Source organism: Salmo salar, chromosome ssa19, assembly GCF_905237065.1.
Source record: "Salmo salar chromosome ssa19, Ssal_v3.1, whole genome shotgun sequence".
Taxonomy (NCBI): domain Eukaryota; kingdom Metazoa; phylum Chordata; class Actinopteri; order Salmoniformes; family Salmonidae; genus Salmo; species Salmo salar.
The window spans coordinates 5,869,528-5,895,536 of record NC_059460.1 but is presented as its reverse complement, the minus strand read 5'-3'; the positions used below and the strand labels follow the sequence as shown (position 1 = coordinate 5,895,536).

The 26,009-nt window shown below is 40.0% G+C and overlaps 1 protein-coding gene across 6 annotated transcripts in view; it reads left to right on the top strand.

The window, feature by feature from the left end:
- The window catches only part of nrap (nebulin-related anchoring protein), a 126,711-nt gene that overhangs the window by 23,215 nt on the left and 77,487 nt on the right, over positions 1–26,009 (top strand). For 5 of the 6 annotated variants that reach the window (XM_045702007.1, XM_014157056.2, XM_014157059.2 and 2 more), the window contains 5 exons: positions 13,687–13,800; positions 16,514–16,612; positions 20,310–20,408; positions 22,117–22,224; positions 22,379–22,480. In XM_045702007.1, the coding sequence (XP_045557963.1) occupies positions 13,687–13,800; positions 16,514–16,612; positions 20,310–20,408; positions 22,117–22,224; positions 22,379–22,480 (522 nt within the window). The remainder of the gene's footprint in view (positions 1–13,686; positions 13,801–16,513; positions 16,613–20,309; positions 20,409–22,116; positions 22,225–22,378; positions 22,481–26,009) is intronic. The other variant, XM_014157057.2, reaches the window with a different exon arrangement.

Sequence of the window (26,009 nt, the reverse complement as noted above, 5' to 3'; positions counted from 1 at the left end):
TTTAATGGCACAGGCAGGGAGCCCAGCCAACAGCAAGTTGCAGTAATCCAGACGGGAGATGATAAGTGCCTGGATTAGGACCTGCGCCGCTTCCTGTGTAAGGCAGGGTCGTACTTTGCGAATGTTGTAGAGCATGAACCTACAGGATCGGGTCACCGCCTTGATGTTAGCGGAGAACGACAGGGTGTTGTCCAGGGTCACGCCAAGGCTCTTAACACTCTGGGAGGAGGACACAATGGAGTTGTCCACCGTGATGGCGAGATCATGGAACGGGCGGTCCTTCCCCGGGAGGAAGAGCAGCTCCGTCTTGCCGAGGTTCAGCTTGAGGTGGTGATCCGTCATCCACACTGATATGTCTGCCAGACATGCAGAGATGCGATTCGCCACCTGGTTATCAGAAGGGGGAAAGGAGAAGATTAATTGTGTGTCATCTGCGTAGCAATGATAGGAGAGACCATGTGAGGATATGACAGAGCCAAGTGACTTGGTGTATAGCGAGAATAGGAGAGGGCCTCGGACTGAGCCCTGGGGGACACAAGTGGTGAGAGCACGTGGTGCGGAGACAGATTCTCGCCACGCCACCTGGTAGGAGCGACCTGTCAGGTAGGAAGCAATCCAAGAGTGAGCCACGCCGGAGATGCCCAACTCGGAGAGGGTGGAGAGGAGGATCTGATGGTTCACAGTATCAAAGGCAGCAGATAGGTCTAGAAGGATGAGAGCAGATGCGAGAGAGTTAGCTTTAGCAGTGTGGAGAGCCTCCATGACACAGAGAAGAGCAGTCTCAGTTGAATGACCAGTCTTGAAACCTGACTGATTTGGATCAAGAAGGTCATTCTAAGAGAGATAGCAAGAGAGCTGGCCAAGGACGGCACGCTCAAGAGTTTGAGAGAAAAGAAAGAAGGGATACTGGTCTGTAGTTGTTGACATCAGAGGGATCGAGTGCAGGTTTTTTGAGAAGGGGTGCAACTCTCGCTCTCTTGAAGACGGAAGGGACGTAGCCAGCGGTCAAGGATGAGTTGATGAGCGAGGTGAGGTAAGGGAGAAGGTCTCCGGAAATGGTCTGGAGAAGAGAGGAGGGGATAGGGTCAAGCGGGCAGGTTGTTGGGTGGCCGGCCATCACAAGTCGCAAGATTTCAACTGGAGAGAGAGGGGAGAAAGAGGTTAAAGCATAGGGTAGGGCAATGTGAGCAGGACCAGCGGTATCGTTTGACTTAACAAACGAGGATCGGATGTCGTCAACCTTCTTTTCAAAATGGTTGACGAAGTCATCCGCAGAGAGGGAGGGGGGGGAGGGGGAGGAGGATTCAGGAGGGAGGAGAAGGTGGCAAAGAGCCTCCTAGGGTTAGAGGCAGATGCTTGGAATTTAGAGTGGTATAAAGTGGCTTTAGCAGCAGAGACAGAGGAAGAAAATGTAGAGAGTAGGGAGTGAAAAGATGCCAGGTCCGCAGGGAGGCTAGCCTCTAAGCGCTTTGCACACCAGGATTGTACAATATTTGCCATTTATTCATCTTAAAATTCTTCAAGCTCTGTCATGTTGATTGTTGATCATTGCTAGACTGACATTTTCAGGTCTTGACATAGATTTTCAAGCCACTTAACGCTAGCGGAACGCCTCACCAATATCCAATAGTATAGCGTGGCGCGAATTACAAATACCTCAAAAATGCAAAAACTTAAATTTTTCAAACATATGACTATTTTACACCATTTTAAAGACAAGACTCTCCTTTATCTAACCACATTGTCCGATTTCAAAAAGGCTTTACAACGAAAGCAAAACATTAGATTATGTCAGGAGAGTACCCAGCCAGAAATAATCACACACCCATTTTTCAAGCTAGCATATAATGTCACAAAAACCAAAACCACAGCTAAATGCAGCACTAACCTTTGATGATCTTCATCAGATGACACTCCTAGGACATTATGTTATACAATACATGCATGTTTTGTTCAATCAAGTTCATATTTATATCAAAAACCAGCTTTTTACATTAGCATGTGACGTTCAGAACTAGCATACCCCCCGCAAACTTCCGGTGAATTTACTAAATTACTCACGATAAACGTTCACAAAAAAACATAACAATTATTTTAAGAATTATAGATACAGAACTCCTTTATGCAATCGCGGTGTCCGATTTTAAAATAGCTTTTCGGTGAAAGCACATTTTGCAATATTCTGAGTAGATAGCCCGGCCATCATGGCTAGCTATTTTGACACCCACCAAGTTTGGCACTCACCAAACTCAGATTTACTATAATAAAAATTGGATTACCTTTGCTGTTCTTCGTCAGAATGCACTCCCGGGACTTCTACTTCAACAACAAATGTTGTTTTGGTTCCAAATAATCCATAGTTATATCCAAATAGCTGCGTTTTGTTCTTGCGTTCACGACACTATCCGAAGGGTGACGCGCCGGCGCGTATCGTGACCAAAAAATTCAAAATATTCCATTACCGTACTTCGAAGCATGTCAACCGGGAGACGTTGTATCCATTCAAACACTGAAAATAGAAAATGGAGTCTTCACATGCACGCACGCACCAGTGTCATTGTTCTCAGAACGACCACTCACCAAAACCCCTACTGTTTTTCGCCCAGGGGCTGCAGAGTTATTATTCCACGTTCTGGCGCCTTCTGAGAGCCTATGGGAGCCTTAGAATGTCACGTTACAGCAGAGATCCTGTATTTTCGATAAAGAGGCTACAGAAGGCCAAGAAATGGTCAGACAGGGCACTTCCCATATAGAATCTTCTCAGGTTTTGGCCTGCCATATGAGTTCTGTTATACTCACAGACACCATTCAAACAGTTTTAGAAACTTTAGGGTGTTTTCTATCCAAATCAAATAATGATATGCATATTCTAGTTTCTGGGCAGGAGTAATAACCAGATTAAATCGGGTACGTTTTTTATCCGGCCGTGAAAATACTGCCCCCTATCCTAAACAGGTTAAATGAAAACTGTAACAATGTCACTAAGGAACATTCAGTGTTGTCTTGGTAAGCAATTCTAGTGTAAATTTGGCTTTGTGTTTTAGGTTATTGTCCTGCTGAAAGGTGAATTTTTCTTCTTGTGTCTGTTGGAAAGCAGATAACCAGGTTTTCCTCTAGGATTTGGTCGTCTGTGCCTTATAAGCTGTATTCCGTTTCTTTTTAACCAACCCCCAAAAAATCCCTAGTCCTTGCCGATGACAAGCATACCCAAAACTTTATGCAGCCAGGCACCATGCATGAAAATATGAAGAGTGGTACTCAGTGATGTGTTGTGTTGGATTTGCCCCGCATATAACGCTTTGTATTCAGGACAAAAAAGTTTATTTCTTTGACATATTTTTTGCAGTATTACTTAAGTGCCTTGTTGCAAACAGGATGCATGTTTTGGAATATTTTTTATTCTGTACAGTCTTCCTTCTTTTCACTTGTCACGTCCTGACCATGGTAAGCTGTTATTTTCTATGGTAGAGTAGGTCAGGGTGTGACAGGGGGGTTTATTCTATGTTTTCTATGTCTGTGTTGTTAGGTTCTAGTTTTGGTATTTCTATGTTGGTTTGTTTGGGATGATCTCCAATTAGAGGCAGCTGGTCCTCGTTGTCTCTAATTGTAGATCATACTTAAGTAGGGGTTTTTTCCACCTGGGTTTGTGGGATCTTGTTTTTGAATTGCTCAGTGAAGCCTACAGAATGTGACGTTCGTTTTTCCTTTGTTTATTGTTTTGTCTAGTGTTCTGAGTATAATAAATATTTATCATGAGCACTCAACACGCTGCACCTTGGTCTACTCCTTACGACGAACGTTACATCACTCTGTCATTTAGGTTAGTATTGTGGAGTAACTACAATGATGTTTATCCCTCAGTTTTCTCCTATCACAGCATTTAAACTCTATTGCTGTTTAAAAATCAGTACTGGCCTCATGGTGAAATCCCTGAGCAGTATCCTTCCTCTCTGGCAACTGAGTTAGGAAGGACGCCAGTATTTTTGTAGTGATTGATAGACCATACAAAGCCTAATTAATAACTTCACCATGCTCAAAGGCATATTCAATGTATTTTTTTTCTCACATATCTGTCAATCGGTGCCCTTCTTTGTGAAGCATTGAAAAACCACCCTGGTCTTTGTGCTTGAATCTGTGCTTGAATTTCACTATTCGATTGAGAGACCTTACAGATAATTGTATATGTGGGGTACAGTGATGGGGAAGTCATAAAAAAATCATGTTAACAACTACTGAATGATTCCATGCAACTTATGGAAGTCAGAAGTTTACATACCCTTAGGTTGGAGTCATTAAAACTCGTTTTTCAACCACTCCACAAATTTCTTGTAACAAACTATAGTTTTGGCAAGTCGGTAAGGCCATCTACTTTGTGCATGAAACAAGTAATTTTTCCAACAATTGTTTACATACAGATTATTTCACTTTATAATTCATTGTATCACAATTCCTGTGGGTCAGAAGTTTACATACACTAAGTTGACTGTGCCTTTAAACAGCTTGGAAAATTCCAGAAAATGATGTCATGCTTTAGAAGCTTCTGATAGGCTAATTGACATCATTTGAGTCAATTGGAGATGTACCTGTGGATGTATTTCAAGGCCTACCTTCAAACTCAGTGCCTCTTTGCTTGAAATCATGGGAAAATCAAAATAAATCAGCCAAGATCTCAGAAAAGAAATTGTAGACCACAAGTCTGGTTCATCCTTGGGAACAATTTCCAAACACCTGAAGGTACCACGTTCATCTGTACAAACAATATTACGCAAGTATAAACACCATGGGACCACGCAGCCATCATACCGCTCAGGAAGGAGACACGTTCTGTCTACTAGAGATGAACGTACCTTGGTTCGAAAAGTGCAAATCAATCCAGAACAACAGCAAAGGACCTTGTGAAGATGCTGGAGGAAACAGGTACAAAAGTATCTATATCCACAGTAAAACGAGTCCTATATCGACATAACCTGAAAGGCCACTCAGCAAGGAAGAAGCCACTGCTCCAAAACCGCCATATAAAAGCCAGACTACAGTTTGTAACTGCACATGGGGACAAAAATCGTACTTTTTTGAGAAATGTCCTCTGGTCTGATGAAACAAAAACATAACTTTTTGGCCATAATGACCATCATTATGTTTGGAGGAAAAAGGGGGAGGTTGCCAGCTGAAGAACACCATCCCAACTGTGAAGCATGGGGGTGGCAGCATCATGTTGTGGGGGTGCTTTGCTGCAGGAGGTACTGGTGCACTTCACAAAATAGATGGCATCATGAGGCAGGAAAATGATATGGATATATTGAAGCAACAGCTCAAGACATCAGTCAGGAAGTTAAAGCTTTGTCGCAAATGGGTCTTCCAAATGGACAATGACCCCAAGCATACTTCCAAAGTAGTGGCAAAATGGCTTAAGGACAACAAAGTCAAAGTATTGGAGTGGCCATCAGAATGCCCTGACCTCAATCCTATGGAACATTTGTGGGAAGAACTGAAAAAGCGTGTGCGAGCAAGGAGGCCTACAAACCGGACTCAGTTACACCAGCTCTATCAGGAGGAATAGCCCAAAATTCACCCAATTTATTGTGGGAAGCTTTTGGAAGGCTACCCCAAACATTTGACCCAAGTTAAACAATTTAAAGGCAATGCTACCAAATACTAATTGAGTGTATGTAAACTTCTGACCCACTGGGAATGTGATGAAAGAAATAAAAGCTGAAATAAATCTCTCTGTACTATTATTCTGACATTTCACATTCTTAAAATAAAGTGGTGATCCTAAATGACCTAAGACAGGGAATTTTCTTTGCTATCCTCAGACGTCATCAGAGCGGTCAGACGTCATCAGAGCGCACAACAGGACACTGTACTGTCTACACTTGGTTTGTTGTTTACATTAAAACATTTTCATTAAGTCGATTTTAATCCGAACTAAAGTTTTGTTACTAAGGATTCCACAACGCGGTTAGCCTTTACGGCTGGGACTGCAAGTTTGTGTTCCTTTTTTTTGCGTGGATTCCGCGAGTGCTAGCTGGCTGTATGACAGACACCTGTCGTCATCGTGGGAAAGACTCATTGTTATCTTTTCGTAAAACAACTGGTTGCAGTATAGAGCCAATCTGGATACCAAGGAGATCCTGAGGGAAATCGACGAGTACCCACAGCTTTTCGCTATGGAGGAACAACATACTCCTTCATAGAAAGATCCGACCACCTCACAAAATAACTTTAACCCGACAAAAAAGGAAAAAAAGATTAATCTACAGACATGGATGATTTACTTACCATTGAGGTAGAGGCTAGTGCTCTGGCTGGAATCCATGCAACAATAGAAAAGTTGTGTGAGGAGGTAGCAGGGCTGAGGGGGAGTTTGGAGTTCAGCCAGAGTGAAATTCTCAAACTCCAAAGAGAAAACAAGACACTCACAGCCAAGGTAAAAATACACGATTCCAACATGGATTGTCTACTCAGGGAAAACAGGGTGATGAAGGAGACGCTACTAGACATACAAAGTCGAAGCATGCGTGAAAATCATTTTTTTTCTGTTATTCCTCAGGACACATCAAATAATCCAGAGGGCGCGATCAGAGAATTCATGTAATCCACCTTGAAGCTTCCTATAGAGACTGTAAGGTGGCTTTCCACCGAGAACACAGACTTGGAGCTCAGAGCGACAAGACAGGGTCCCCGACCGATTATCGCAGAATTTGAACACTACCAACAAAAGGAGCTGATCAAAAGCAGAGGAAGGGAGTTTAAAGGGACCAAATTCGGTCTCAATGACCAATTTCCAAAGGAGATAAACGAACGTCATAAGAGACTGTATCCGGTACAAAGACAACAAAGGAAGGATGGTAGGCGTGCCTTTATCATTGTGAACAAACTCTTTTTAAAGATGGACAGCTATTCTGAGACAGCGCCATAACACCGTGGCTGTACTAAATTCTACAGGGACTTCAGGTTACAAAAAAAAGAAGGTATGGAAACTGTTTATAATATCTGAACATTATGAAGTGGATTTGAACACACATGTACTCAACTACATGCTTGCTTACACATACGGACTTATACATACACACACACACACACCTGATCTCGCTCTCTTCTCTCACTCTCTGTTTCTCTCTTTTCTCTTCTCTTCTCTCCCTCTCTCTATTGTCGAGAACTGTTTTATAATTTAATGTGTTTGTTTGTCTATCTTTTTTATCTATTTGTCTACAAGTTTATATATGTTTACAACAAGCAAGGGGAAGATATCAGAATAGGAGCATTGGGGAATAATAACATATTGCACGGAATACATTTGTACTGTAGTGAAGCCGTCTCTAGAGTAATGCAAGGTCTCTTTCATGATCATGTGAAACGTCAATTGCTATGGAAATGCTAGGATGTGTTTTTCAATTATGTTAAAGGTAATTATGATGCAACTATGATAGTGATACAATATGGATTACAATTATTAATATTAAGGCTATACACACTACATATTACACACATAGACACTCAAACATGCAAATTGGCAGAGTGATTATTTATTTGGACATCACACATTATAGCCTTACTCTTATACAGACATCATACACACTCTCATTATATCATATCCAATATTATACACATCACCCGACTCAGATTTGTTACACACATAATTTGTCTCAATTTTCTAACATCTGTGGCATTGGCAAACAGGCAAGGGAATAAAAATAATATTGCTAGAACCTATTTCTTGAATTCTAAATATCAGACATTTGAAAGCTCTAGTTTTGACCGTCATTATAGCTCTGATGGCAGTAACTTTACAAGCACTAATTATGGTCAATTTAGACTGAGAACAGTATCTTGTTATGGTAAGGGGTGAAATAACTATAGCCAGTTATAATTGTAACGGTTTGGCAGATTATAAAAAAAGATCAGTCTTTACATGGCTAAAAGAAAAGGAATATACTGTTTACATATACTGTTTACAGGAAACACTACATCCTTAGATGAAGTTGCGTGGAAAAAGGAATGGGGTGGTGAAATATTTTTTTGTCATGGACAAAGGAACTCAAAGGGTGTGATGATATTAATTAACAGAAATGTTGATCTGAATGTGCAAATAATCAGGAATGATTCGCAAGGAAGGTGGATCCTTTTGAATATGAAAGTGGACGAAAAAAACATTTATACCAATTTATTGAACTTACAGGCAACAAATGATCTAATCATTATGGTAGGAGACTATAACACAGTGTTGAGTACCTCAATGGACCGTAAAGGTATTCACTCTACAAACTATCATCACCGTGCCCTTAAGGAAATCACAAATATTATGGACACATTAGAAATAGTGGATATTTGAAGACTAATAAACCCAGACCTAGTGAGATATATATGGAGGAGACTTAATCAAGCTAGTCGTCTTGACTTCTTTCTGTCTTGCATCAAAGGTTAAAAAAGTTTTAATAGGAGACAGCATGTGATCGGATCATCATCTAATCGGCATTCACATAACTCTTATAGATTTTCCATGTGGACGGGGATATTGGAAATTTACGGGAGGACAACTTATTTTTAACGAAGACAAAATAATTTATAACCGAATTTGTCCAGTATAATATAGGTTCAGCAAATCCCCTTATTGTTTGGGATACCTTTAAATGTACCTTCAGGGGTCATTCAATTCAATATTCATCAAAAATAAAAAAGCAGTTTCTGGCTAAAGAATCAAGACAAACAAGGGAAATCCATGAACTAATAGTACGTGTAGATAGCTTTAAAAACCATACTACAGAGATACAAAATAAGTTAGAGGAAAAACAAAAAGAACTTGAGGAACTTATTCAAGAACGATCTAATGTAATCAATTACAAAAATAAAGCAAACTGGATGGAATATGGAGAGAAATGCACAAAATTCTTCCTGAATCTCCAATACAGGAACGCTAACAATTTTTTTTTGCAGAAACTCGTTACTGAAGACGGAGTCATCTATTATTCTCCAAATTATATTTTAAAAGAGGAAGCTAATTATTTCAGGCAGATGTTCTCTTTTCCATCTCATCCTCTCCCACTGAATGAAGATTGCGGTAAGGAATTCTTTCCAAATAATATAAAAAATTGAAAATTAACAAATGAACAGAAAGATCAGTGCGAAGACCAAATTACAGAAGAATAACTTTTTGAGGCTATTAAATCCTTTCAGTCCGGAAACCCCTCAGGGCTTGATGGCATACCGGTAGAGGTATATCAAGTATTTTTTGATATACTAAAAGCTCCATTGTTAGATTGTTTTAAATACTCCTATAGAAATGGTAGTCTGTCAGGTACTCAGCAGGAAGATCTGATTTCTCTATTATTAAAACAAGACCCAGATGGCAAATATAAAGGCCAGTCTATCTAAAAAAACTGGAGGCCCCTTACACTTCAATGTTGTGATGAAAAAATACTATCAAAATGCATAGCACTCCGAATTAAAAGGGTTTACCAGGTATTGTTAATCTGATCAGATAGGTTTTTTACATGGACGATACATTGGAGATAATATACGACAACTACTAGAAATAATAGAACATCATGAAACATAAGAAGCCAGGAATGGTATTTATAGCGGATTTTGAAAAGGCATTTGATAAAGTAAGACTGGATTTTATTGATAAATGCCTGGATTTTTTTCAATTTCGGTAACTCTCTTATAAAATGGGTAAAAATAATGTATAGCAACCCCAGGTGTAAAATAGTAAATGACGGCTACTTCTCAGAGAGTTTTGAATTGTCAAGAGGAGTTAAACAAAGGTGTCCGCTGTCACCATATCTATTTGTTATGGCCATCGAAATGCTAGCTATTAAAATCAGATCCAATAACAACATTAGAGGATTAGAAATCCAAGGCTTAAAAACAAAGGTGTCCATGTATGCCGATGACTCAAGTTTTATGCAAGCTAGATCCCTGCAATGTCTCATTAAAGATAACTTTTCTGTACTCTCTGGACTAAAACCTAATTATGATAAGTGTTCAATATTACGTATTGGATCCTTAAAAAATACAACTTTTACATTACCCTGCAGCTTACCTATAAAATGGGCTGATGGTGAAGTAGACATACTCGGTATTCATATCACAAAAGATAAATAAGCTCTCCACAATGAATTTCAATAGAAAACTTATAAAAATAGACAAGATCCTGCAACCATGGAGAGGTAAATACCTGTCTATTTATGGAAAAATTGCCCTGATTAACTCCTTAGTCATATCTCAGTTTACTAACTTACTTATGGCGCTGCCGACTCCTGATGATTCGTTTTTCAAATCATATGAGCAAAAAATATTTTGCTTTATCTGGGATGCTAAACCAGACAAAATATAACGAGCCTATCTATATAATGAATATGAATTGGGTGGGTTGAGATTATTAAATATAAAAGCACTAAACCTCTCTCTAAAAGCTTAACTCATTCAAAAGTTTTATTTGAACCCTAAATGGTTCTCAAGTAGATTAATAAGAAAAGCTCATCGATTGTTTAAAAAGGGCCTTTTTGCCTTTGTGCAGATTGCCATGTCTCATTTTCGATGAATTGAAAATGATACTTTTTTCAAAGTATCTGTCTTTTCAAACAAGCATTGCAGAGCTGGCTACAATTTCAATTTCATCCCTTGAGCTCACTCTATATTTAAGACTTTGTGCTTTTCAGCTAAAATTATTATATAGAATTCTTGCCACCAACAAAATGTTGAACATTTGTGGCATAATATCATCGAAGCTCTGCAGGTTTTGTTGTGAGGATACAGAATCAATAGACCATTTTATTTTGGTATTGCCCTCAGGTAGCCTGTTTCTGGTCTCAGGTTCAGGAATGGCTGAAAATGCATAGCATTGATCTAAAATTGACCCTAGAAATAGTACTGTTCTGGATCTGGAGAGACAGGGTCAGTCAATGACTAATATACTAATACTCTTAGTAAAAGTATTTATCTTCAACACGCAATCTGTAGATTCTATTCGATTAGATAGATTGAAATTGTACGTTAAACATTATAGCATAGTTGAAAGATATGTGTTGCGTAGAAACACGAAGTGGGTGGCCAGCAGAGATAGATGGGATGGGCTGAGGGAAGCTGAGGGTTGGTATGTGGAATTGGAGACAAGTGGGAGTGGAGTTGCTGTGTGAGAGAGAGAATGATGGTCAAAAGATAAAGGGAAAAAAAGTCTAAATAAAACATAATAAAAGTACATTTGAATGACACTAAGTGCCAGTGTTTTTACAACTAATGTCGGTTTGCCTGAGGCTGATGCTGTGCAGGTGTTTGTACACATGCATATACACACACTCTCATTCAAATAAACACATACAAGAACACACATACATGTAATAGTGCCAGACATGCACACAAACATATACAGTTGGCATTGCTGTTATGATTTCAGTTGTCCTTGATGTCCTTTGTTTTAAATGTATTATTTTGTATATATTTTTTTTTGCATTGTTGTTTGCTGTTTTCTTCTGTCTTTTCCTTTTTTCTCTTTAGTTCATTCTCTTGGTTGTTGGTGCATTGGGGGGGGGTTCTTGGGGGTGGGGGATGGAATTAATTGTATTTTTTTTCTTCGGAGGGGACTGTGGGAGGGGTCTGGAATGGTTGAGGGACAGCTATTGGGGAACTGTGGGGGGATCTTGGAGGGTTCGGGTTTCACAAGATTGTGATCATGAAAAAGGAAACTATGACATATTTTATATCACTATCACTATCATGCACACGTACCCTCACACATAAGGATGGCTCTGCTGCGGAAAGACTGATACATGTTTGATAATGTCTTGATGCTGTATTATTTGTCCTTAATGTTCTAATACATTAATGTTACCCCTTCCTTGTGTTTTTTGTAAAAAAAAAAAAATTTAAAAAGACAGGGAATTTTTACTAGGATTAAATGTCTGGAATTGTGAAAAACTGAGTTTAAATGTATTTGGTTAAGGTGTATGTACACTTCTGACTTCAATTGTATGTGATTTGTCAAGCACATTTGTACTCCTTAACATTTTTAGGTATTGCCATAACAAACGGGTTGAATACTTATCCACTGAAGAGCTTCGAGCTTTAAATTTGTATTAATTTCCAAAAAATTCTACAAACAAAATTCCACTTCGATATTATGGGGTATTGTGTGTAGATCAGTGACAAAATCTCAATTCAATGAATCCATTTTAAATGCAGGCTGTAACATAACAAAATATGAAAAAATGTAAAGGGGTGTGAATATTTTCTGAAGACACTCTATATCCCATTTAGCAGACGCCTTTATCCAAAGTGACTTACAGTAGTGTATGTGTGACCAGATAGACATTAGCTACACTATGCCACCCATTAGTTTAGACAGGAGCAAAGGGTAGCTCCAAACTAAGGCTCCTAACACAGGCCTATCAAATAAATGATAGAAGTACACCAGAATACAAAAATAGCTTTTATTTAGAAAAATAGGATTCTGTTGTTGAGCAATACTAAGATTTCTTGTAAAAATATACATTGTTTCTTTAAGACCAACTCTACCACAATTGCAACTGTATTACAAGGATAAGTCATTGATTAGGTTAGAAAATAAATTGTTAGGATGCACTGCACACTTCAAAATGTACCAAATAGTCATTTGAAACTGTCACTAATTACACATGCGTGTTTACTCAATAGTCTCACTTTTAGGTTATCAAAAAGTAGGTTCACTCAATAAGTTCTACAATTATCCTGGCACTGCAATGCAACACCATGGGAAGTGGCTCTAATACTTAGTTTAGGATCGTCGTTCCACGAATAGAGTGCCTTCTATGTCTCTCAGGAATTATGCATATACATTTTGATGAAACACTTAATCTAACAGTTGGATCACATACATCTTTTCCCCTTACTAAACATAATATAACATAAAAAATTCCAATAGCAGTTTATTTATTAAATTAAGTTATGTTTTCTCTGAAAATACCCCTTTTGCAATGTCCCTCGTTTATAATATTTTTTCAAAATTTGAGCTAGAAAAGCAGGTTTGTTATGAAGTTGAACATGTGATCTTTTTAACAGAATGTTAAAATTGCGTGAAATATAGTTATTTTTGACAAAATTACACTACCCAAAAGGCACTTTAATCATGGAATGACACATTAACAAAGAAAAAACAGAGGTTGGATAAGCAATTACAATTAGTGCATCCTTAGAGTCACATCAGTTTCACCAAGAACCACCTAGAGCGGTCTGCTTCAGCTTCACCATGATGTTCAACCTTATTCAAACAAAGCAGGCACATTAATATGACCCAAGGTAAAGGAGTCTCTCCAAGTGCCTGATTTGAATTCACTTTATATAGGGAAGTCAGGAAATTAATCAGAACCTTTTAAGGTTGACCATCTGAGGCCCTACCTGTTACACATGTACACATTTTCATGTGGGTTGTCCCAGTGCGAATAGAACCCATGATCCTGAAGTTGCAAGTGCCATACTCTACCAACTAAGCCTCACAGGACTGAGCCACACAGGTTCTTTCTTAATGAATCTTTTTCATGGTGTTGTTTATTTTATTAGTAAATGTGGCACATATAATGTCTATCAGCCATCAATACTCATATCTATGTGCTCTGTCTCATGCATGCCTGTGTGTCTGTATTGTCCCTCTCTATGTCTGCGGGTACTGCTGGGGATCAATAACGTTTATTTAAATGTTACTGTGACCTGCAGATTGCCTACAAGCAGGAGTATGAGCAGGAGAAAACTGACCATGTGGAATACAACTACCCAGCCACCATCACACCAGGCTACCAGAGTCAGAGGAAACTGGATCCACTCAAGGACGTGAGTTTCCCCTTCGCCTCAAATAAGTTTAACACGGCTCTCATACCGGACATAGTAACCAAAACCAGTAAACAGGGTGCTTTCTCAGATAGAAAAACCAAAAGCAGAACATTTTGATTGGGTTCCTCTTGAGGACTGTATAATTAAAAAGTGGGCTATTTTAAAGAGGCCAACTTAACCTCTATGGGACCCCTTCCCGTTCTCATCCCGGTAACGGGATTGCTTGACAAGATAGCAAAAATGTAATAATTTCAATTTCTCAAACAATCAACTATAAACATCTCCTTAATCCAACCACGTTGTCCGATTTCAAAGAGGCTTTACGGCAAAAGCATAAAGTTAGATTATGTTAGGCCTGCCATTGACAAAACATTACACACAGCTATTTTCAATGCAAAGACAGGCATCACCAAAAGCAGAAAACCAGCTAAAATTATACACTAACCTTTGACGATCTTCACCAGATGACACTCCTAGGAAATTATGTTAGACAATACATGCATTTTTTGTTCTATCAACTTCATATTTATATCCAAAAACAGCATTTTACAATGGCGGTGATGTTCAGAAAATATTTAGCCTCCAAAACTGCCGGTGAATCTGCGCTACAATTTACAAAATTACTATTCGAAAACATTGGTAAAATATAATATTGTCATTCAAAGAATTATAGATTAACATCTCGTGAATGCAACCGCATTGCCAGATTTCAAAATAACTTTACTGGGAAATCACACTTTGCAATAAACGAGGTACTATGCTCAGAAAAATAGGCTAGGCGATACAGACTAGTGCCATCTTGGAACCATCTAAAATCAAATATACTATTGTAAATATTCCCTTACCTTTGATTATCTTCATCAGAAGACACTTCCAGGAATCCCAGGTCCACAACAAATGTTGTTTTGTTTGAAGAAGTTCATAATTTATGTCCAAATAGCTCCTTCTTGTTAGCGCGTTCCGAAGGCTACTCAAAATGTACAAAGCGCGCGGGACTTGTCGTCACGAATGTGCAACATTTTTTATTTACGTTCGTTCAAACATGTCAAATGTTGTATAACATAAATCTTTAGGGCCTTTTTCAATCAGAACTTCAATAATATTCAAGGCGGACGATTGCATTGTCTTACAAAACGTTTCGGAACGAAAGAGTACCCACAGGCACTCGCATCATAGTAGTAATGGCCCTCCCCCTATGACAAACTTTCCAGGCCTCTCGTTCGGTCAGTTTTTACAGGAGAAGACTCAAACCACTTTGTAAAGACTGTTGACATCTAGTGGAAGCCTTAGGAAGTGCTAAATGAATCCTAACTCACGGTGTGTTTAATAGGCAAAGGCTTGAAAGTGATTCCACAAATCAGATTTCCACTTCCTGTTAAGATTTGTCTCAGGGTTTTGACTGCCATATGAGTTCTGTTATACTCACAGACACCATTCAAACAGTTTTAGAAACTTTAGAGTGTTTTCTATCCAAATCTACTAATTATATGCATATTCTCATTTCTGGGTAAGAGTAGTAACCAGTTTAAATCGGGTACATTTTTTATCCGGCCGTGAAAATACTGCCTCAACAGGTTTTAAGGGGGTCTAGTAGCTGGGTAAACCATTTTAAATGTGGATCATCCATTAAACTAGACTAATATATAGAGTGAGCTCAACCCATGATATCTAAATCATAAGCGCACCGTTGACTTCACATCTTCTCAATTCTGCTCATTTTGTATTTGTATTTATTATGGGTCCCTTGACAGCTGCTACTCTTCCTGGGGTCCAGCAAAATTAAGGCATTTATACAATTTTCAAAACATTACAATACTTCACAACAGATTTCACAACACATTAAGTGTGTTCCCTCAGGCCCCTACTCTACTACCACATATCTAATACACAAATCCATGTGTACATGTGTCTAGTGCATATGTTATCGTGTGTGTGTGTGTGTGTGTGTGTGTGTGTGTGTGTGTGTGTGTGTGTGTGTGTGTGTGTGTATGTCTCTGTGTCTATGTTTGTGTTGCTTCACAGTCCCACTGTTCAATAAGGTGTATTTTTATAATAAAAAAAAAAATCTAATATTACTACTTGCATGAGTTACTTGATGTGAAATAGAGTTCCATATACTCATGGCTCTATGTAGTACTGTATTATGGACAGACTTCTCCCCATCATAGCTACTGTTGCATCAATATGTTTTTACCATGACAGTTTAGTCACCTCAACTTCTTCAATTTCCACATAATTTATTACAAGATTTAGTTGAGGTTTAGGGATAAGTGAATCATTTGTCCCTAATACAATGCTTTTCGTTTTTGAAATATTAAGGACTAACTTATTCCTTGCCACCCATTCTGAAACTAAATGCAGCTCTTAGTGAAGGGCTGCAGTCATTTCAGTTGCTGTAGTAGCTGACGTGTCTCTTTTTCATCCTTCCATCCCTGCTGCTTTCCACCCCTTCGCATTTTATCAGGCACAATTGCTAACTTTCATAATGTGCTGCCCCTGCCCTGAACTTGTTTGTCAACTGTGTGCGTAAGTCTCACACCTAACACAGCCCACATTCTATAGTTTTGGGGGCCGTTATCTTTACCACAGGATTGAAATAACTCAGGGGTAGAAAAAAATATGTTCAGAGGCAGCACTACAGATGTCTTTACATACTGTATCTTTCTACCCTGATACATGACAAATTTATTGCATCTCTCATCTTCCCATGTAGAAGAACTATAGACAGCACATTGACCAAGTCAAGTACAGCTCGGTGACAGATACCCCTGACATCGTCCAAGCCAGGATCAACGCTCAACAACTCAGCAATGTAAGTGCTTCTTGATGCTTTTTGATGGGGGACACACACACACACACACACACTATTGCATGTTTGACATTGATTAATAAATGTCCTTCTGACACGTTTCACCGTTAAATCATTCATCTATTTGTCTAACCTTACCTGACCCAATGCTGAACTGTGCAGTGATGTGAGTGTATACACACCACAAACTAATATACACACACACTAATAAGTAATCCCAAAGTCCCATTGAGAACAAGGTCTCTTTCACAAGGGAGTTCTGCATACACACAATTGACAAATTACTATAGAATACAAATATACAACATTACAAACACACTCAAGAAAAACAATCACATTCCTCAGCAAAGAGGTCCCCAATCAATATTTTGAACTACCTGAGTGGCACCAGTACATCCAGTTGTTGGGAACTTTGTTTCATACATGGGATGCAAAGAAACTAAAAGCTGATTTACCTAACTTTGGGGAGACCGAAGGGATTTCCAGAGTTAGCCATCCCTGAGACTAGGTATGGTACCATACGTCTAAAGGTTATTAATGATGTTAGGTACGGCGGGAGTTTTTTTAAAAGAGACATAAATAAGAAGAGAAATGAATCAACATACTTGACTTGAAAGAGGGCCAGCCTACTTTCTGGTAAATAATGCATGGATGTGCACTGAAGCTCTGGCCCGTAATAAAACGAAGTGTCCAAGCTACACATGTTTAAATCATTAGTCATTTTTGTACGCTGTAGAAAACAGATTCTTAGTTTAACCCACATTCAGTACTAATTTATGGTCAATAAAGGTGTTCAGTAAAACAATGGAATCAGACTGTAGTTCAGATAGAGCCTGGTCAACAGTGGGGGAAAAAGCATACACAACAGTATCGTCCGCATACACTTGCATGTAGGGCTGTTGCATCATGAAATTTTGTCAGCCAGTGATTGTCAATGAAATAACTGCCGGTGTAATGGTAATTGACCAGTAATTAACATAAACACATTTAGCATCTCCTGGCTTCCATGCATAGCCTACAAGCCACTGATGCAGACCTTTGGAACATCTACATTTTAAGAAGTCTAATAAATCCATGTAATATAGCCTACACCATCACAATAAATCCATTATTTATTTTAGACAGGTCTAAAGAAACATGATATGAAGAAAATGTTGTCTATTTCAGAAGAACGGAATAGCATACTCTGAGTTGTCCTTATGTTAGGCCCTGAACTGGCAATGGCTGTGGGCTACACTAGTTCATTGAGCAGTCAAGATTTGCTTAGAATTCAGTGGCATTATTTTATATTATTTAAATGTTATATTATTTTATAGTATGAAGAATACAATATAACTGTTACGTTCACTATCCTCGAACTCCCTGTCATAAATCAACCAAGGCGCAGCGTGCCGGTAATTCCACATTCTTTATTTGAAGAAAACCGAACAAAACAATAAACAGGTAAACAGAAAGAAACGTGACGCAACTGTGGCGCACACAAAACACTCACAGAAATAATAATTACCCATAAACACAGGTGGGGGAAAGGCTGCCTAAGTATGATTCCCAATCAGAGACAAGGATAAACAGCTGCCTCTGATTAGGAACCATACTCGACCAAACAAAGAAATACACAACATAGAATGCCCACCCCACATCACACCCTGACCTAACCAAAATAGAGGAAATAACATGTCGCTCTCAGGTCAGGGCGTGACAATAACATAGCTGAATAAAATAAAAAGGATATTTTTTTATCCAAATTATTTGAGGAAGTGCGCACAAGCGTCTATTCTGTGTTGAGCAGTTAACAAAGAAACAGGTAGCCTTCTCCTATTTGCTTAATTTAGAGTTATTTATGTAACTTTAGTTGTTGTGATACAAACGTTGGGCTATATGTTTTGATATTTAATACATTCGAAGGCTGCATGATGCGACTCTAATGGGGATAAGAAAAAAGTTGCATGAAAGGCATTAGCTCTGCTTAGTTTTTTTGCGCAGGCTGTACACACTTCGTCAGTCTCTCATTCACAATTTGACAAGCACTTGAATATGCCTTGAATTTCCCAGCTGGAAAGGATCCCCTTTGTGTGGTCATAATAACCCCTAAAAAAATCTATGCCTTTTGCGGCCAGTGGCCGTTGGACTGTTGGGCTGAATATAATAATTATAATTCCCTTCTCCCGGCTGCATACTGCAAATCACCTCTCACTCAAATGTCTCTCCTTCACGTGATCGGGTCCTTCTCACAGGCTACAAGTGAAGATAGACACATCGGGGACGCAACTGCACGTGTCCTTATCCAATTCCGAGGTGCATATTGAAGATATTGGAAGAACTGTCCACATTTACTTTCGGTCAGCCAACAAGATGAGTGGGCCTAACGAACAGCAAAAGCACTAGTCTATGTCAATCTACTATCCCCCATAGTACAAAAGTCGACCTATTCTGTGCGAGAAATAAATATTCCAAACATAGTCTGGGACAGTTGTGAGATGGGATGGATCCCAAATTAATACAACCACTAACATCAACTAAACTTGTTTAAGCAATGAGGCTGACGCAACAGATCAGAACGTTTAGCTTAAAATGTTCCTATAATATTAAGCTGTTTCTTCACATTGTAAGTGCAGCAATGCTCGCATGGCCGTAGGCTACAAGCACAAATGTTCCATTAGCGGGAAAACACCATTCTCCAAAGTGACGGCAAATGCGATTATGCATGTAATGTTTTTATTATAAAGGTGAATTTTTATGGTGAAAGTGAAAATTCCCCAAACTTGAAACTCACGTGCTGCGTATGTATGCCAGTTAGGCTCTACACCCTTTGTAAAGCGGATTCATGCACTTCATTTCAATAAGTTATTTTGCCACTTTAAATCTATGGGCTAGGCTACATGAGCCATTCGTTTCTTGCCTTATTGCACATGAGCTTTAAGGCAAAGCTAATATTGTCACCCACCAGACTATAATTGTTTTGGTCTTGTCTTGACAAATACTAAATAATATATGTGTGAAATTTGCTTGGTTTAGAATGGACCGTTATCATATACCTGTCTCAAAAAAGGGGCAGGGGGAAAAAATACATCATCTATGCACTTAAATAGCGAATGGAGGACACTTTTCCATTAGTTCATTTTCATGCCAGCCAGGTTGGCTATACTCCTGTTGTAAAGAGAAGCAATGTGCTTAATACTAGGAAAGTTGATAAATGTAGTAGGCCTAGCCCATAGAAAGCTGATGGGATCCTCCTCTTTTTAATAAAGGCCATCACTCTGTTTTCTGACGCAATTGCATAGCCTATAGAAATGTTGCCCAACATGAGCTCATGGGTTCTCATGAAGTGTTTGAGTAGATTTTCGATAACATTTTTATTGATGTCAGAGTGATTAGAGGGACAATAGAGTGCTGAGTACCTGGCAGTTAGCAAGTTTGGTAGACTACTATTGACCATCAGCAGCATCAGAGCTTGGAGAAGCCTACTTAGTGACTAAAGGTCATGTAAAATTTGATTGCCATCATGACTCTTGACCGCAGATGTGGCGGTAATATGGGCACCATAAATAACAGCCCTAATTGTAGGTTACAATTTTTTTACAGACATACCAATATTGTTAATGTATATAGTAAAAAGTACTGGAACCAAAACCAACCTATGCGGGACCCCTTTCATAATATCAAGGAAACCTGACTTGGTATCTCGGATTCCCCCATGTAGGTTAACTACAGACAACACATTGACCAAGTCAAGTACAGCTCGGTGACAGATACCCCTCAAATCGTCCAGGCCAGGATCAACGCTCAACAACTCAGCAATGTAAGTAGAGCCAAAGATATACTTGTACACTATCTTTCTATCACACTACGGTCTATACCAAACACTACACTCTATACAGTACATACAAACAGCATAGCTTTCGCTCTGCATTTGCATATACAGTGCATTTGGAAAGTATTCAGACCCCTTGACTTGTTCCACATATTGTTACGTTTACAGCCTTATTCCAAAATGTATTAAATATTTTGGTTGACATTTTTGCAAAGTTATTCAAAATAAAAACAGATACCTTATTTGCATAAGTAATCAGACCCTTTGCTATGAGACTTGAAATTGAGCTCAGGTGCATCCTGTTTCCATTGATCATCCTTGAGATGTTTCTACAACTTGATTGGAGTCCAACTGTCTATATATAAGGTCCCACAGTTGACAGTGCATGTTAGAGCAAAACCAAGCCATGAGGTTGAAGGAATTGTCAGTTGAGCGCCGAGACAGGACTGTATCAAGGAACAGATACAATCCTGTCTCAATACAAAACATTTCTGCAGCATTGAAGGTTTCCAAAAACACAGTGGCCTCCATCATTCATAAATGGAAGAAGTTTGGAACCACCAATACTCTTCCAAGAGCTGGCCGCCTGGTCAAACTGAGCAATCAAGGGAGAAAGGCCTTGGTCAGGGAGGTGACAAAGAACCCGATGGTCACTCTGACAGAGCTCTAGAGTTCGTCTGTGGAGATGGGAGAACCTTCCAGAAGGACAACTATCTATGCAGCCCTCCACCAATCAGGCCTTTATGGTAGAGTAGCCAGGCAGAAGCCACTCCTCAGTAAAAGGCACATGACAGCCCGCTTGGAGTTTGCCAAAAGGCACCTAAAGGACCCTGACCATGAGAAACAAGATTATCTGGTCTGATGAATCCAAGATTGAACTCTTTGACCTGAATTGAAGGCGTCACGTCTGGAGGAAACCTGGCACCATCCCTACGGTGAAGCATGGTGGTAGCAGCATCATGCTGTGGGGATGTTTTTCAGCGACAGGGACTGGAAGACTAGTCAGGATTGAGGGAAAGATGAGCGGAGAAAAGTACAGAGAGAACCTTGATGAAAACCTGCTTCAGAGCGCTCAGGACCTCAGACCGGGGCAAAGGTTCACCTTCCAACAGGACAACGACCCTAAGCACACAGCCAAGACAACGCAGGAGAGGCTTGCGGACAAGTCTCTGAATGTCCTTGAGTGGCTCAGCTAGAGCCCGGACTTGAACCCTGTCAAACATCTCTGGAGGGACCTGAAAATTGCTGTGCAGCGACGCTCCCCATCCAACGTGACAGAGCTTGAGAGGATCTGCAGAGAAGAATGGGAGAACATCCTCAAATACAGGTGTGCCAAGCTTATAGCGTCATACCCAAGAAGACTCGAGGCTTTAATCACTGCCAAAGGTGCTTCAACAAAGTACTTGGTAAAGGGTTTGAATACTTATGTAAAATGTGATATTTCAGTAGATATTTTTATTAATTTGTAAAAATAAAAAATAAACAGTTTTTGCTTTGTCATTATAGGGTTATTGTGTGTAGATTGATAAGGGGGGAAAACAATTTAATACATTTTAGAATAAGGCTATAACGTAATAAAATGTGGAAAAGGTCAAGGGGTCTGAATATGTTCAGAATGCACTGTATTCCGAAAGGGTTATACACATACCATATGAATAAGGGGTTCTGTAGTTTTTATTTATATAAATGATTCCAGATCAAATACAAGGAGGACTGGGAGAAGACCAAGTCCAAAACATGTGACATCGGCCTGGACACGCTGACCGTCAAGGCTGCCAAAGCATCTCGGGACCTGGCCAGCGATGTAAGCATTCCCTTCCTGTTGCTGGTACTCACACAGAACAATAATTTCTTATGTAATGAGAAGGAGATATTAGTGGATAAGAATGAGGGAGGGAATGGTCATCTGATTATATGTGACTGGCTGATGTGATTTGGATGGTGGCCGTGTGTTACAGATTAAGTACAAAGAGTCCTTCATGAAAAATAAAGATAAGACAAGCAATGTCAGCGACTCTAAGACCCTGCACTCTCTTCAGGCGTCCAAGATGACCAGTGAGGTAAGAATATGAAACACAATAAACATGCTGTTGCACCATATGTATTTGGACAGTGAAGCTAACATTTTTCATTTGAATCTATACTCCAGCAGTTTGGATTTGAGATCAAATGTTTCATATGATAATAATAAATATAGCTGCAAGCAGCAATGAAAGGGATACAGGCTTGTTTTGTACATAATGTTGCTACTAGTCTCTTATGACCGAAAAGAGCTTCTGGACATCAGAACTGCGATTACCCACCTCAGATTAGACAGAGTTTTTCTTCAATGAGTCGGATGGGAGGGGTATACTACAGACACCCGACCAGGCCCAGATCCCCGTCATTTCCTGGAGAAGGAAACAAAGATTTTGGGTGCCTTGTGAGGATCAGACGACGAGTGGCTAATCTGCGTTTGCCTTCCATCCTGCTAGCTAATGTTCAATTGCTGGAAAATAAATGGGACGAACTGAAAGCACATATATCCTATCAACGGGACATTAAAAACTGTAATATCTTATGTTTCACCGAGTCGTGGCTGAACAACGACATTAAGAACATACAGCTGGCGGGTTACACACTCTATCGGCAGTATAGAACAGCAGCCTATGGTAAAACACGGGGTGGGGGCCTATGCATATTTGTAAACAACAGCTGGTGCAGGATATCTAAGGAAGTCTCGAGACTTTGCTCGCCTGAGGTAGAGTATCTCATGATAAGCTGTAGACCACACTATCTACCTAGAGCAGTGGTTCTTAACCTGGGTTCGATCGAACCCCAGGGGTTCGGTGAGTCAGTCTCAGGGGTTCGGCGGAGGTCAAGACACACACCCGACTCATATGATTCGTGATGACACGCCCCGCTTGGCCATCATTGGCTGCAGGTGATCACGCAACATCGCTTGGCCTATCTGTGCTGCAGGGAATTTGGCGCGCTCAGTAGTCGAATTGTGACTGTCATGATGGTACGTCGTGTGATTTCTTTCTTAATATTTTAATCCCTTCATACTAACTATGTCGAGCAAAAAAAGAAAGTGGTCGGACGAATATGTACAATATGGATTCACATGTATAACGGAACGTGATGAGAGTCAGCGTCCTAACTGCATGATTTGCAATGCCAAGTTGAGCAATTCTAGTCTAGCACCGGCAAAACTAAGAGAACACTTACTTAAGCTGCATGGAGATGGACAATACAAGAACACAACGCTCGCTGAATTCAAGGTGAAGAGAGCCAGATTCGATGAAAAGGCTACTCTGCCTGTTCTCGGCTTTGTACCCATCAACAAACCGATCCTCACAGCATCGTACGAAGGTTCAACAGCAACTCTTCAGAACAACAACGCTCTCAACGTTTTGGTGTCAACAAATGGTAACGTACCCTGTTATTGCTAAGAAAGCTCTGGAGATTTTCATACCGTTTGTTACAACATATCTTTGCAAGCAATCCTTTTCGAGGATGCTGGACATAAAAACGAAGAAAAGGAACAGACTTTGTTGCGAAAATGACATGAGAGTGGCACTTGCCAAGGTGAAGCCGCGCATTTCTGAACTGGTCTCTGAAAGGCAACAGTAGAAGTCACACTGATTTGCAGTAAATATTCATTATTATGTTTTTGTTTTTGTGTGAAAATCATGTTTTAATGGTTTTGTTCTTTGAACACTGATGTTGATGCACGGTTCATTTTGTTCATTCAATATATACCTATGTTTTGAATTTTATTTTTCCAATTAAGAAGGGTTCGGTGAATGCGCATATGAAACTGGTGGGGGTCAGTACCTCCAACAAGGTTAAGAACCACTGACCTAGAGAGTTTATCTGTATTTTTTGTAGCTGTCTACATACCACCACAAACCGATGCTGGCACGAAAACAGCACTCAATGAGCTGTATACCACCATAAGCAAACAGGAAAATGTTCATCCAGAGGCGGCGCTCCTAGTGGCCGGGGACTTTAATGCAGGGAAACTTAAATCAGTTTAAATCAGTTCTTTACCTAATTTCACTCAGTATGTCAAATGTGCAACCAGAGGGGGAAAACAATTCTAGACCACCTTTACTCCACACACAGAGACACGTACAAAGCTCTCCCTCGCCCCTCTATTTGTCAAATCTGACCATAATTCTATCCTCCTGATTCCTACTTACAAGCAAAAATTAAGGCAAGAATCACCATTGACTCGGTCTTTAATAAAAAAGCGGTCAGATGAATCAGACACTAAACTACAGGACTGTTTTGATAGGACAGACTGGAATATGTTCCGGGATTCTTCCAATGGCATTGAGGAAATGGCAGTCACTGGCTTTATCAATTGAACTTTTTATTTTATTTAACTAGGCAAGTCAGTTAAGATCAAATTGTTATTTACAATGACAGCGTAGGAACAGTGCATTGTTCAGGGGCAGAATAACAGATTTTTACCTTGTCATCTCAGGGATTCGATCTAGCAACCTTTCAGTTACTGGCCCAATGTTCTAACCACTAGGCTACCTGCCGACCCAATCAATAAGTGCATCGAGGACATCATCCCCACAGTGACTGTACACACATACCCCAACCAGAAGCCATGGATTACAAGCAACAATCGAACTGAGTTAATGGGTAGAGCTGCCGCTTTCAAGGAGCGGGACTCTAACCCGGAAGCTTATAAAATATCCCTCCGACGAACAAACCTTTAGACTACAAAGGGAAGTACAGCCGAGAGCTGCCCAGTGACACGAGCCTACCAGATGAGCTAAATGACTTCTATGCTCGCTTCGAGGCAAGTAACACTGAAACATGCATGAGAGCGTCAGCTGTTCCAGACGACTGTGTGATCACACTCTCCGCAGCTGATGTGAGTAAGACCTTTAAACAGGTCAACATTCACAAGGCCACAGGGCTGTATGGATTACCAGGACGTGTACTGTGGGCATGCGCTGACCAACTGGCAAGTGTCTTCACTGATATTTTCAACCTCTCCCTGTCCGAGTCTGTAATACCAACATGTTTCAAGCTGACCTCCATAGTCCCTGTGCCCAAGAACACTAAGGTAAACTGCCTAAATGACTACTGACCCGTAGCACTCACATCTGTAGCCATGAAATGCTTTGAAAGGCTGGTCATGGCTCACATCAACACCATTATCCCAGAAAACCTAGACCCACTCCAATTTGTATACCGCACCAACAGATCCACAGATGATGCAATCTCTATTGCACTCCACACTGTCCTTTCACACCTGGACAAAAGGAACACCTATGTAAGAATGCTATTCATTGACTACAGCTCAGCGTTCAACACCATAGTGCCCTCCAAGCTCATCACTAAGCTAAGGACCCTGGGACTAAACACCTCCCTCTGGAACTGGATCCTGGATTCGTTTTACTGTGGATATAGATACTTTTGTACCTGTTTCCTCCTTTTGTACCTGTTTCCTCCAGCATCTTCACAAGGTCCATTGTTGTTGTTCTGGATTGATTTGCACTTTTCGCACCAAAGTACGTTCATCTCTAGGAGACAGAACGCGTCTCCTTCCTGAGCGGTATGACGGCTGCGTGGTCCCATGGT